The sequence below is a fragment of the Budorcas taxicolor genome, chromosome 11 (assembly GCF_023091745.1).
Source record: "Budorcas taxicolor isolate Tak-1 chromosome 11, Takin1.1, whole genome shotgun sequence".
Taxonomy (NCBI): domain Eukaryota; kingdom Metazoa; phylum Chordata; class Mammalia; order Artiodactyla; family Bovidae; genus Budorcas; species Budorcas taxicolor.
In genome coordinates this window covers 30,977,072-30,991,564 of record NC_068920.1, presented here as the reverse complement: position 1 = coordinate 30,991,564, position 14,493 = coordinate 30,977,072, and the positions used below count along the sequence as shown (strand labels likewise).

The 14,493-nt window shown below is 39.5% G+C and overlaps 3 protein-coding genes across 3 annotated transcripts; 2 read left to right on the top strand and 1 right to left on the bottom strand.

Annotated features, from left to right (window-relative positions):
* Window positions 1-276: 276 nt before the first annotated feature.
* On the top strand, window positions 277-1,215 carry LOC128056290 (olfactory receptor 2B6-like). Its single transcript, XM_052649003.1, has one exon. It carries the CDS (start codon window positions 277-279, stop codon window positions 1,213-1,215), a length of 939 nt encoding a protein of 312 aa, XP_052504963.1.
* Window positions 1,216-10,194: 8,979 nt separating this feature from the next.
* On the bottom strand, window positions 10,195-10,831 carry LOC128055468 (60S ribosomal protein L15-like). Its single transcript, XM_052648038.1, has one exon. It carries the CDS (start codon window positions 10,807-10,809, stop codon window positions 10,195-10,197), a length of 615 nt encoding a protein of 204 aa, XP_052503998.1. The 5' UTR covers window positions 10,810-10,831.
* Window positions 10,832-12,662: 1,831 nt separating this feature from the next.
* On the top strand, window positions 12,663-13,640 carry LOC128055459 (olfactory receptor 10C1-like). The gene has a single exon (XM_052648032.1). It carries the CDS (start codon window positions 12,663-12,665, stop codon window positions 13,638-13,640), a length of 978 nt encoding a protein of 325 aa, XP_052503992.1.
* The last annotated feature ends 853 nt before the right edge of the window (window positions 13,641-14,493 follow it).

The window sequence follows — 14,493 nt, the reverse complement described above, 5'->3', positions numbered from 1 at the left end:
AATTCCCCTGGAGAAGGAAATAGCAACCCACTCCAGTACTCTTGCCTGGAAAATCCCATGAACAGAGGGTCCTGGTAAGCTACAGATCATGGGGTGGCAAAGAGTCAGACATGACTGAGCGACTGCACTTTGACTTTTTTCCAGTTAGTTACTATACTCAACCTCCTATGACTGGATGCTTAATTGTGCAAGCTACATAATTCTGTTTAATCATTTCTCAAAATTTTTCTACCTTTCTTGCTACCTCCCTGCCATAGGTGAAACAAATTGAAGATAATGGAACCAAATAACAAAAGCCATCCTGAAGAGTTTATTCTACTAGGCTTTACTGACCGTCCTTGGCTAGAGTTTCCTCTATTCATTATTCTGCTTATAACATACCCCATGGCCATGATGGGAAACATAGCCATTATTCTGGTGTCCAAGTTAGACCCCTGTCTGCACAGCCCCATGTATTTCTTCCTCACTAACCTCTCCTTTTTGGACATGTGCTACACCACAAGCATTGTCCCTCAGATGCTCTTTAACCTGGGAACGTCTAAGAAGACAATCAGCTATATGGGGTGTGCTGTTCAGCTTTATTTCTTCCACATAATGGGGGGCACAGAATGTCTGCTTTTGGCTCTTATGTCTTTTGATCGCTACGTGGCCATCTGCAAGCCTCTACACTACACCCTCATCGTGAATCAGCGCATCTGTATCTTATTAGTGGCCACCGTGTGGCTGAGTGGAATGACCTATGCTGTCTCAGAGGCCACTGTCACCTTACAGTTACCACTGTGTGGTCACAATGCCCTGGATCACTTGCTATGTGAGATTCCTGTTCTGATAAAGACTGCCTGTGGTGAAAAGGGGGCTAATGAGCTCACACTCTCTGTGGTATGCATTTTTTTCTTAGCTGTGCCACTGTGCTTAATTCTTGTTTCCTATGCTTGCATTGGACATGCTGTATTTAAGATTAAATCTTTGGAGGGAAGGAAAAAAGCCTTTGGGACATGTTCTTCCCATCTCATTGTAGTTTTCTTATTTTATGGCCCAGGTATCAGCATGTACCTTCAGCCCCCCTCCTCCATCTCAAGAGACCAGCCCAAGTTCATGGCTCTCTTCTATGGAGTGGTGACTCCTGCACTCAACCCTTTCATCTACACTCTGAGGAATAAGGATGTAAAGGGGGCACTGGGCAACCTCATGAGGAGCATTTTCACTTCCAAGTGATAGTTGGTAGACATCAGATGAAATTATTTACCTATTTAGTAGGTATATAGAGATTTCTTTAATAACTCAATCTTGTCTCATAATTTCCCACATCATGTTATTTCATAATAGATATTCTTGTAAAACATGTCATGTTTCTCATATTCTTAGGCAAGGTTGAAACTTGGCTAATACACACCAGTAAGAGCATTCTGTGGAAATGTATTTCAAAAATCACTCTATTTTGTTTTATATATACTGAAATAGTGGCTGTTAAACACTAAAAAAAAAAAAAAAGTACTGTAAACTATAACATAAACTAATCAGTTCTGTTCAGTCGCTCAGTCATGTCCAACTCTTTGCAACCCCATGAATCACAGCATGCCAGGTCTCCCATCACCAACTCCCGGAGTTCACTCAAACTCATATCCATCGAGTCAGTGATGCCATCCAGCCATCTCACCCTCTGTCGTCCCCTTCTCATCCTGCTCCCAATCCCTCCCAGCATCAGAGTATTTTCCAGTGAGTCAACTCTTCGCATGAGGTGGCCAAAGTACTGGAGTTTCAGCTTTAGCATCGTTCCTTCCAATGAACACCCAGGACTGATCTCCTTTAGAATGGACTGGTTGGATCTCCTTGCAGTTCAAAGGACTCTCAAGAGTCTTCTCCAATACCACAGTTCAAAAGAATCAATTCTTCAGCGCTCAGCTTTCTCCACAGTCCAACTCTCACATCCATACATGATTACTGCAAAAACCATAGACTTGACTAGACAGACCTTTGTTTGCAAAGTAATGTCTCTGCTTTTGAATATGCTATCTAGGTTGGAAAGCTATCCTTTCCTTCCAAGGAGTAAGCATCTTTTAATTTCATGGCTGCAATCACATCTGCAGTGATTATGGAGCCCAAAAAAATAAAGTCTGACACTGTTTCCCCATCTATTTGCCATGAAGTGATGGGACCAGATGCCATGATCTTCGTTTTCTGAATGTTGAGCTTTAAGCCAACTTTTTCACTCTCCTCTTTCACTTTTATCAAGAGGCTTTTTATTTCCTCTTCACTTTCTGCCATAAGGGTGATGTCATCTGCATATGCTAAGCATAAAATAGCATGGTAGCATTCATCACTGGACTTCCTATGACCATGTGCATACCAAGTCACTTTAGTCATGTCTGACTCTTTGCAACCCTATGGATTGTAGCCCACCATGCTCCTCTCTCCATGGTATTCTGCAGGCAAGAACACTGGAGTAGATTGCCCTGCCAGCCTCCAGGGGATGTTCCCACCCAGGGATCGAACTCACGTCTCTTACATCGCCTGCATTGGCCAGTGGTTTCTTTACCACTGCCACCAACTGGGAAGCCCTCCTATGCTCTTGGCACCTAAGAAACATTTCATCACTGTCTGCAAGATTTGCCACGTCTAAGTGGGCAGCAAGGTGCCACTGTACATTCAGTGTGAGGCACTCTACACCTTCGACCAACCATGAGTTTATCTCACAAGTTTCAGTTTAGTTCAGTTCAGTCGCTCAGTCGTGTCCAACTCTTTGTGACCCCACGGACCGCAGCATGCCAGGCCTCCCTGTCCATCACTAACTTCCAGAGTTCACCAAAACTCATGTCCACTGAGTCAGTGATGCCATCCAACCATCTCATCCTCTGAAGTCCCCTTCTCCTCCTGCCTTCAATCTTTCCCAGCATCAGGGTCTTTTCAAATGAGTCAGCTCTTTGCATCAGGTGGCCAAAGTAGTTTCAGCTTCAACATCAGTCTTTCCAATGTACACTCAGGACTGCTCTCCTTTAGGATGGACTGGTTGGATCTCCTTGCAGTCCAAGGGACTCTCAAGAGTCTTCTCCAACACCACAGTTCAAAAACATCAATTCTTCAGCACTCAGCTTTCTTTATAGTCCAATTCTCACATCCATACATGACTACTGGAAAAACCATAGCCTTGACTAGATAGACCTTTGTTGGCAAAGCAATGTCTCTGCTTTTTAATATGGTGTCTAGGTTGGTCATGACTTTCCTTCCACAGAGTAAAATTAAAATTACTTTTAATTTCATGGCTGCATTCACCACCTGCAGTGATTTTGGAGCCCAAAAAAATAAAGTCAGCCACTGTTTTCTCTGTTTCCCCATCTATTTGCCATGACGTGATGGGACCGGATGCCATGATCTTAGTTTTCTGAATGTTGAGCTTTAAGCCAACTTTTTCACTTTCCTCCTTCACTTTTATCAAGAGGCTCTTTACTTCTTCACTTGCTGCCATAGGGTGGTGTCATCTGCATTTCTGAGGTTATTGGTATTTCTCCCTGCAATCCTGATTCCAACATGTGCTTCATCTAGCCCAGAGTTTCTCATGATGTACTCTGCATATAAGTTAAACAAGCAGGGTGACAATATACAGCCTTGGTGTACTCCTTTACCAAATTGGAACCAGTCTATTGTTCCATGTCCAGTTCTAACTGTTGCTTCCTGACCTACATACAGGTTTATCAAGTGGCAGGTCAGGTGGTCTGGTATTTCCATCTCTTTCAGAATTTTCCAGTTTATAGTGGTCCACACTCAAAGGTTTTGGCATATTTAACAAAGCAGAAATAGATGTTTTTCTGGAACTCTCTTGCCTTTTCCATGATCCAGCAGATGTTGGCAATTTGATCTCTGGTTCCTCTGCCTTTTTTAAAACCAGCTTGAACATCAGGGAGTTCACGGTTTACGTATAGCTGAAGCCTGGCTTGGAGAATTTTGAGCATTATTTTACTAGCATGTGAGATGAGTGCAGTTGTGTGGTAGTTTGTGCATTCTTCGGCATTGCCTTTCTTTGCGATTGAAGTGAAAACTGACCTTTTCATTCCTGTGGCCACTGCTGAGATTTCCAAATTTGCTGGCATTTTGAGTGCAGCACTTTCACAGCATCATCTTTAGGATTTGAAATAGCTCAACTGGAAATCCATCACCTCCAGTAGCTTTGTTTGTAGTGATGTTTCCTAAGGCCACAAGTTTATCAACCTCAATTTATCTAAATGCTACAACACATTGTTACTCTAACAAGCAAGTGTGCAATGTTTTATAATTTTAACTAAGGAATGTATCATTAAATATAAAATGAATAAAATATATGGACAAAACATATGGGTTTCTTAATGTTCCTTGTATATATCATAAGCATGAGCCTTCTGAATCAGTGAGAGAACAAGATAGTGACATTAATAATGAACCACACATGGAACCATTTCATGCGTAATGGGAACATCCAGGAATGCTTTTTGAAACTGTGCAAGAATCAGGATGAGAAAGAAATAATTTGTATTTCTAGAATAGACAGCAAATTGATTACTTCAACAAGGTAAGTATATTTTTGAGGTTTAGAATCTGTTTCGTTAAAAGTTGAAAGTGTCAAAATTATTTCTAGGACTCACATCCAACTTCAAACTCTGTCATAAAACGCCACATTTTTTAAAGCAAATTAAAGGATATTACATTTATTTGGTGTTTAAAATATGGTTAGAAATCAACATTACGGTGCTCCCCTGGTGGTGCAGTGGTAAAGAATCTGCCTGCCAATACAGAAATCAGCATAATGTTGTATAGTGAAAAATTAATAGGTAAGAACAACAAGGGTGACTTAGATATTTCTGGCATGTCTTCTGGTCTAGCAAATCAAGGTCTAAGCAAATTATTGGATGATAAGTCATATGTTTTCCTGAACAAGAATTAACTGCAATACAGATTCATTTTTTTGAAACAGAACACACCATGCTTGGTGCTTGGTCCAGTTCTTGAGACAAATGGACTTTGGTATATTTACTTTGAAAATAATTCTAAACAACTTTAAATGTTGGCTGATAGGTGGCTGATGTGCCATAAAAGGTTTTTAAATTTGACACAAACATTCACACAAAGCAAGAAAAATAAAAACTCTGTGATGGTACATAGTATCTCTGATCATTTTTATTAGTTAAGATAACCTTTGTTTAACTTAATTTTATTTAGGCAAAATGATATCTTTTGTTTAGAGTACAAAATTCAAGATTTAAGTTGAAAACTTAGCTACAGAGACTGTTTAGAGATGTTTAGATCACTTCTATATCTTTTAGATCTGTAAAGACAACTCATTTCAGGATTGTAATTGTCTTCCACTCAGAAATCAATAGTGACAAAATACACCTTCAAGAATGGGTTTCTGCCCTCTCAAGTTTTAAAGTTCACAAACTCATGACCAGTGCTCATCTCACAAACAAACAAACAAACAAACAAAAATGCATGGAGCACAAGAAGTCTTTGGAGGAGATGGTTTATATTGTTTGTGATGGCAGTATCATATGTATAGGCCCATTTCCAAATTTATCAAAATGTATACATTAAATATAGTCAACTTTTTGTGTACTACGCATGCATGTGTGAAACTTGTTCAGTCATGTCCAACTCTTTGCAACACCATGGACTATACAGTCCATACAATTCTCCAGGCCGGAATACTGAAGTAGGTAGCTATTCCCTTCTCCAGGGGTCTTCCCAACCCAGGGATCAAACTCAGGTCTCCCACATCGCAAGCAGATTCTTTATCAGCTCAGCCACCAGGGAAGCCCAACAATTTTTAAAGGATGCACAACAATTTTTAAAGGAATATGATGATACAGGGTCCTCAGAGCTGGTGCACTGGGATGACCCAGAGGGATGGGATGGGGAGGGAGGTGGGAGAGGGGTTCAGGATGGGGAACACATGTACACCCATGGTGGATTCATGTCAATGTATGGCAAAAGCAATACAATATTGTAAAGTAAAATAAACAAATAAATTAAAAAAATAAATAAAGGAATATGAATCTGAACAGAAGAATAAAGCTATATTCCCAAAAAAGAGGAAGAATTGAAACTTTTTTCCTAGAATCAAGTAGCAAAATTAGCTAGTGGGAAGCTGCTGTATAGCACAGGATTCTCTGTTTGGTGTTCTGTGAATGACTGATAAGGGTGGAATTGTGGGTATGGAAGGGAGATTCACAATGGAGTGGATATGTATATACACATAAATAATTCACGTCCTTGTACAGCAGAAACTAACACTGTAAAGAAATTACACTCCAATTAAAAAAACAAATGACAACTTACTCTTCTGTAGGTTTTTTCCTTTGCCTTCATATCATGTCAATAATAGGTATTTATTATCTTATCCACTTTTTTATGTCATTTAAAGAAAAAATATGAAGTATCATACAGTTTTTTCATCATCATAATATATATCTTTGACTCGGGTTTTTTTTTTACTTTTGATACCAACAAAAAAGGTACTTTGACAAACTCATGTTACTAGAAGATTAGAAGATTATTATGATTTATTGAGTCTCTTATAATAATCAAAATAAACACTAACTGCATCAATATACTATTAATATGACATGAAAGTTACATGATTTTCATAATTACTTTTGATAACTACTTAGTTTAATTCAAACAAAAATTTAAATGTGAGTATTTTATATTAATAGTATAGAGTGGTCACATACATATTTGGTTCCAGTAGTTGATTTTCCTTAAATTAATATCACATTGTGACCCAGCAATCCCACTGCTGGGCATACACACCGAGGAAATCAGAATTGAAAGAGACGCGTGTACCCCAATGTTCATCACAGCACTGTTTATAATAGCCAGGACATGCAAACAACCTAGGTGTCCATTAGCAGATGAATGGATAAGAAAGCTGTGGTACATATACACAATGGAGTATTACTCAGCCATTAAAAAGAATACATTTGAATCAGTTCTAATGAGGTGGATGAAACTGGAGCCTATTATACAGAGTGAAGTAAGCCAGAAAGAAAAACACCAATACAGTATACTAACACATATATATGGAATTTAGAAAGATGGTAAGGATAACCCTGTATGCGAGACAGCAAAAGAGACACAGATGTATAGAATGGACTTTTAGACTCTGTGGGAGAGGGAGAGGGTGGGATGATTTGGGAGAATGGCATTGAAACATGTATACTATCATGTAAGAAACGAATCGCCAGTCTATGTTCGATACAAGATACAGGATGTTTGGGGCTGGTGCACAGGGATGATCCAGAGAGATGATATGGGGTGGGAGGTGGGAGGGGGGGTTCAGGATTGGGAACTCATGTACACCCGTGGCTGATTCATGTCAATGTATGGCAAAATCAATACTGTATTGTAAAGCAAAATAAAGTTAAATATATATATATATATATATATATATATATATATATATATATATCACATTGTGTACCCAGTCTATGATAGCAGCTATCTATACTATAGGTTATTCATTATATATTGCTATTGATTTATTTTACTTGTCTTTTTACATTATCTTTTATATTTATTTCTTTTGCTTCCTGAATATTCATACTCCCCAACAGATAGAGACAGACCCATCCATGGCAATTCCTGAGAGAATCAAACTGCTTCCTGACATACTCTAGTGAGAAGAATATGTCTCCTGAGAAAGGAAGACAGGATATGGATTCAGAACAACAAGAAGAAATGAAGTATAAATATTCATAATTCTTAATGTTTCAGGGTGAGAAAGTCCAAACATCATCATTATGTAATCAGCACAGTCTGGCATGCTTGTGTGTGAGTGTCTGTGTGTCTTTGTGTGTTAGCCGTGAAAGCATTGCTAGGAAGGACATGATGCTCTGTTAAGAGACACTCAGCCTTCATGAAATCAGACATGGTCCTGATCACAGCAAAATCTTCTCAGTGCATTGTCTTAGGAGTGAGGATGTGGAGATTTATATCCTCTGAACTTTGGGAGGTTACATGGAGAGCATGCAGACAAAATCAGCTACTGGCTCATCAGAAGTAAAAACCATTTACTTTTTTCACTCAAATTTTAGGATTAAAGGTATGTGATAAAACTGATATCTTAAAAAAAGAAGGTTGTGGAACACAGTCTATTAAAATGCTAAAATGGATAGATAACACCCAAAGCATTATTCAGTTCTGGAGATTATTTTAATGAGGTCTTTTCTCCTTCTCTGAAGCATATAAAGATCTACTCAGTTTGCCAGTAGCTCTGTCATAATATTGTTGCAAATTGTTCCAAAATAATTACTTCTCAGGAAATAGATATATCTCTTATTGTTGGGTAATAGAAATGCCTAGATTATCTTGTGCATGTTATTCCAATGAAACGATAACATAGTTCGTCTGGGTTGTTAAGGCACCACCCAGCTAAATATTAGGTCCTCATTGACTATGGGTGAATTGTGGAAAGCAATGGGAAACCTTCTCTACAAACTAATGACCAATTTACATAAACAGTACCTACTGCTCGATCATTTAGAAATGACAATTTCAGCATAACAAAGGTTAATATTTACTGGGGCTTCCCTGATAGCTCAGTTGATAAAGAACCCACCTGCAAAGTGGGAGACCTGGGTTTGATTCCTGGGTTGCGAAGATCCCCTGAAGAAGGGAAGTGGTACCCACTCCAGTATCGTAGCCTGGAGAATTCAATGGACTGTACAGCCCATTGGGTTGCAAAGAGTTGAATATTTATTGAGTTTTTCTTGTATGCCAGGCACTGTACTAAGTGTTTCAGGTAAAATATCTAATAATGTCTCATGTTTTCCTTTGACTGATGGGAAACAAAGAAACATTTCATTAAGAGAACAGAGATTAATAAGGGACTGAATCAGCTAAGGAGCATTTCTGATTATGTGGCACAGACCCAAAATGAATCACTTGTGCTAGATTATTTCCAAAGCAGAACTACCTAAAATGTACTTGTCTTGGATCTTGGAGCTGGGTAAGGTGGCACATGAAGCCAACCCATTGAGCTATTAAAATTATCTTGTTCCTTCCTCTATCTCTTCATACATCTAACTATCACTGAAACTCCATTCCAAAATTCAAACCATCAGAATCTTGTCGATGTTCATTGGTCACTTAATCTCTTATCACATTGATAGAGATAGATAGACAAATACAATTGATTACTGGGCATGAAACTCTTGTTTCTTTAGATTAATATCAGCGCATATTTTCTTGATGACTGAATCTGAACATAGGCTTTTTATTGAAGTATAGTTGATTTAAGATGCTGTGTCAATCTCTGCTGTACAGCAAACTCATTTTTACACATATGTATATTAAATAGATTATGTATACAGACTGGTTATAATAGAGGATATGGCACACATCATCCTATGAGTTTTTTTTTTTTTATGTTCAATTTCCGTCAGTTTTAATTGACACCAGTGTAAATACGACCATTTTGCACAAAGTTCCGTATTCTACAGATCCCAAAACCTGAACCAGGAGCTTTATATGAACTTCAGTGGTACCATGGGAGGCCAAGGCAATTTAATTTAGGTAAACCAGGATTTGATTCATTTGTCAGAACCCTCTTGCAACAGGTCTATTCAATTCTCTTTAAAATGGTGGGATTACTTGCTTTTCTGAAGCAGCAGTTACACAAATGTAGTATTAGATTAAGCCTAAAAGTGGGCCCTAGTCAAAATTTTCCTTATTTTTCTGCATATGATCACGAGAAAGGATCAGGACACCCTTCACAATGCCAATGAAAACCCAACTGAAAACGTTGTCCCTGCCAAACTCCATAAAACTGCAGAGCATTGCATCACCCCAATAAAGCCGCAGGTCTCACCACATGCATCAACAAATCTATAGGGTTAAGTTTCTGCACTTCTCTTTTACAGAATTTTACACCTATTGTACCAAACAGTATTTTAAACACAGACACATCAACTCCCTAATAAAGCAAAAACAAAGGCATTTCCCTTATTAAAAACAAGATACACCATCACTTCATATACACTTTATATGTGTAAGTAACTTCAATAAGTCTTCAAACATTATTGCACTTTAACTTTCATAATTTGACAATGCATTCAATGAAGCAATCTGCAGACAACTAGTTTTACAAACAAATTAAAAAACACTTTTAAGCAGACGAGAACGTCCTAAATTGTTTATTAGGTAAGAACTTTACAGACATCACGTATATTAGCGGTAGCGGTGGAGCTGGAGAGTACTGCGCCTTCTCCACGCTGCTCGGCGAGAGCCACCAATAGTGTGGTGGAACTTGTGGCCCTTGCCCAGGCCGCGGCTCTTTCTGCCCGCGGACGTCAGCCCCCGCATCTCCCTGTGCTTGTGAACTGGTCTGGTGATCCACTGGGTGTCAGGGTTTCTCCTGATAGCTTTATGGAATGGATCAACGAGGATAACCTCAAAGAATTTGTACGTAGAATCTTCACCAACCCAGTAGGAATTCAGGACCCTCAGGGCCCCACAGTGGAGGCCAGCGCGCTCCTCCGCAACTGACTGCAGGCTTCGAGCGAACTTGAGATGGTTGACACCATGGTGCACAGGCTTGCCGTAGGTGGCACCTTTAGGAACTGGGCGTTTGCGGCCCCCGCGGCGCACACGGATCCGGTATATGACATAGCCTTGTTTGGCCTTGTAGCCCAGCCTGCGCGCCTTGTCGGGCCGGGTGGAGCGCGGGGCGCGGTGCAGCGCCGAGAGCTGGCGGTACTGCCAGCAGCTCACCCGCAGCAGGAAGCGCATCACGTTCGACTGTTTCTTCCTCCACAGCTCCTGGATGTACTTGTAGGTGCCCATGTAGGCTCACCCTGATGGCTGCCGCCTGACGGAAAGATCCTATGAGTTTCTTAACATGAGACTGGTAAAAGGCAAGAGGTTTTGATGCTGATGAAGTGCACTTTAATTCCTTATTTTTCATTCATGATTTGCCTCTGTAATGTTTGCATTTTAACTCAAAACAACTCAGCAAGAAAGACAGGAAGGGCTTCATCATATTTTCTTCACAAAAAATGATTAATTAGAAGCTTTAAAGTCCAGAAAATGTATGAGGTAAAAGCCTGAAGAATGTCTGTGCCAAGCCATCTGTTGTACTGCTGTGATGCTCCTATCTACAGACCCCTGACAACTGCCCTTGAGGACCTCCCTCTCTTTCAGTAGACAATGATTAAAATTAAATATTCTTGTTATGTACGTAAAACTGACCTCTACTACATGGATCTCAGGATCCCTGGACAAAGGTCAACAGAGAGTAAATCCTGAAATAAACAGAAAGTGTAATGAAAAAAATCAGATTTTGCCTGGTGTAGTAATATTCCTAGTCACAGGGAGGGGGAAGGGAATTTGACTACATTTGTTTGTATTCTCACCTCAAGCAGACCCATACATTTATCTCTCTATGATGTAATAATTATAGACAGAATACAATTCTTCGTAAGTTTAATTATTTAGAGGCACTCACAGACCTTTCTGGAAGTCTTATTTTTTCAATTATCTCTGAACTTTGTTAAGCTGAAAGAAGTACTTATCACAGGATAACTTTATTCATCCCGTGGGGCTAAGAATACCAAATGACTGACAGCATGCATTGGCCTTTGCACAGTCAGCCATCCAGTGTATCATTCACCAGTTGCTTTCTCCCATGCCTCACGACCCTGACTCTCACTCCCAACACAAGCATTTGGATTTACAGTCTGCAGTCTAAATGGGACAGTATATTTATGAAATGAAATCTTTGTGATGTCACTAATTAAGAAAGAGTGAGGCATTCTCTATTTCTGGTTTGGATTTCTTCCTTCTTTCCTCCATCAGTGTCACTGAGGAAATTGCAGTTCTTCCCAGGTACAGTAAGATAGAATTAGTATTATATTAATAACATATTTGTGTATTTCACTGATAAAAGAGATGACAATTTCTCCACAATCAGAGTTTTTATGCAACTGCATAGGCTATTATTGAGAACTGAAGATATTTAAGAAAATGTTTTGGGTTCAAAAAAAAAGACAATTATCTCTGTTTCTTTACTACAACCTTAACTGAATTGTGTTGCTACAAGGGGAATATATACATTAAAATATATTAATTAATTTAACTAGATACAGTGCATGGTAAATGTTTAGAAATGCTTTAAGTATAAATGCATCATAATAGAATACATGATGTGTGAATAAATTTTGCAAAATCATATCCACCAAGGGTTCTGTAATCATTCAGAGTTGTTATTTCATATTTGACAGAATTTTGAATGAGTCCACTTGTTTCCATCCTTTTTTGTCCATTGTTTAATCTCAGGACCCATGAACAATAACTGAAAATACTCTGAAAATACTCTGAATTCAATAAATACTTGTGGAATGAATGAGTGAAGAAAGCAAGTCAGTGGCAAGAATAGGAAATAAATATTTAGATATGATAACTTTATTTGACAAAATAATGGGATAAAATCTAATTGTGCTGAATTTTTTTTCATTTTATGCCCACTGACTAGATATAAAAGGGAATTTTTTTTTCCATTTTATGTCTGCTGACTAGATTTGGCAACAGGATCAGTGTAACTTCCAAACTTTTTAAACTAGAGGTAAGAAATTTATCTCTGACTTGAGCTTGTTAAGAGCAATATAAAGATTTATATTTCCAGCTAAAAGAATCTTTTAATGACCTGCCTTTCTTTTTTTCAGGTCATGAGCATCAATTGTTCCTTGTGGCAAGACAACAGCATGTCTGTGAAACACTTTGCATTTACCAAATTCTCTGAGGTCACCGAACAGTGTTGGCTCTTATTTTCTCTCATCTTACTCATGTTCTTAGCATCACTGACAGGCAATGCTCTCATAGCCCTTGCCATCTGGACCAATCCAGTCCTCCATTCCCCTATGTACTTCTTCCTGGCCAACTTGTCTCTCTTGGAGATTGGATACACTTGCTCTGTCATACCCAAGATGCTGCAGAGCCTTGCGAGCGAGGCCCGAGGAATCTCTCGGGAGGGCTGTGCTACACAGATGTTTTTCTTTGCCTTATTTGGGATCAGTGAATGCTATCTTTTGGCAGCCATGGCTTTTGATCGCTATACAGCCATATGCTCCCCACTTCATTATGCAACCCGAATGAGTCATGGAGTGTGTGTCCATTTAGCAATGGTTTCTTGGGGAGTGGGTTGCATAGTAGGCTTGGGCCAAACCAACTATATTTTCTCTTTAGACTTCTGTGGCCCCTGTGAAATAGACCACTTCTTCTGTGACCTCCCCCCTATTCTGGCACTAGCCTGTGGAGATACATCCCATAATGAGGCTGCAGTCTTTGTTGTGGCCACTCTTTGCATTTCCAGTCCATTTTTATTAATCACTGCTTCTTATGGCAGAATTCTAGCTGCTGTGCTCATCATGTCATCCTCTGAAGGTCGCCGAAAGGCTCTTTCCACCTGTTCTTCCCACCTACTGGTAGTAACACTCTTCTATGGCTCAGCATCTGTCAGCTATTTGAGGCCCAAGTCTAGCCATTCACCTGGGGTAGATAAACTCCTGGCCCTCTTCTACACAGTGGTGACATCCATGCTCAACCCTATCATCTACAGTTTACGAAACAAGGAAGTCAAGACAGCTCTTTGGAGAACTCTGGGCAAGAAAAAGCTTTGACTCATGAGTACAAATAGCAACCCATTTAAACATTTTTCCTGGAATATCTCATGGACAGAATAGTCTTGCAGGGCACAATCCTTGGTGTTGCAGAAGAGCTGGACACAACTTAGTGGCTAAACAGCAACAACATACTAGAAGACCATAAAAATTTCTCTTTGAAAAAGATGCATAGTCAATCTAAAAGGAAAGAAAGAAAAGGAAGGAAGGGAGAAAAAATGTATTTATCCAACTGTTTTGTAATAACCTCCTTTAATAACAGCTATTGTAATTTTGGAGACAGCAGTCTTCTTATTGCTAAAGTTCAGATTGTCAAGTTCTGGAATGAAATTGGCTACCAAAGAATTTTGATACATGAGTCCAGTACTAGACAGGTTTTCCAAAATATTTCAGTTAGGTTAATGTACAGACTTAAAATGGGGCTTCCCAGGAGGCACTAGTGGCAAAGAACCCACCTGCCAATGTAGGAGACATAAGAGACATGAGTTCAGTCCTTGGGCTGGGAAGATCCCCTGAAGGAAGCACAGCACCCACTCCAGTATTCTTGCCTGGAGAATCCCATGGAGAGAGGATCCTGGTGGGTTATGGTCCACAGGGTCGAAAAGAGTCAGACATGACAAAGCAACTTAGTCCACATGCATGCACAGGCTTAAAGTACAAATTACCAGATTATATCTCAGAAGTCTAGGACATTCTCACCTATACCCTTAGGCATTTCCTAGTCCATGAGAGGAGAAAGCACTATAAGGTCTTCCCTTGTAGCTCAGTCGGTAAAGAATCTGCCTGCAACACAGGAGACCCGGGTTTGATTCCTGGGTATGGAAGATTCCCTGGAGAAGGAAATGGCCACCCA

Excerpts from the sequence above, each read along its gene's own strand:
- LOC128055468 (XM_052648038.1), bottom strand. The coding sequence starts at position 10,809 with ATGGGCACCTACAAGTACATCCAGGAGCTGTGGAGGAAGAAACAGTCG.
- LOC128056290 (XM_052649003.1), top strand. The coding sequence starts at position 277 with ATGGAACCAAATAACAAAAGCCATCCTGAAGAGTTTATTCTACTAGGC.
- LOC128055459 (XM_052648032.1), top strand. The coding sequence starts at position 12,663 with ATGACCTGCCTTTCTTTTTTTCAGGTCATGAGCATCAATTGTTCCTTG.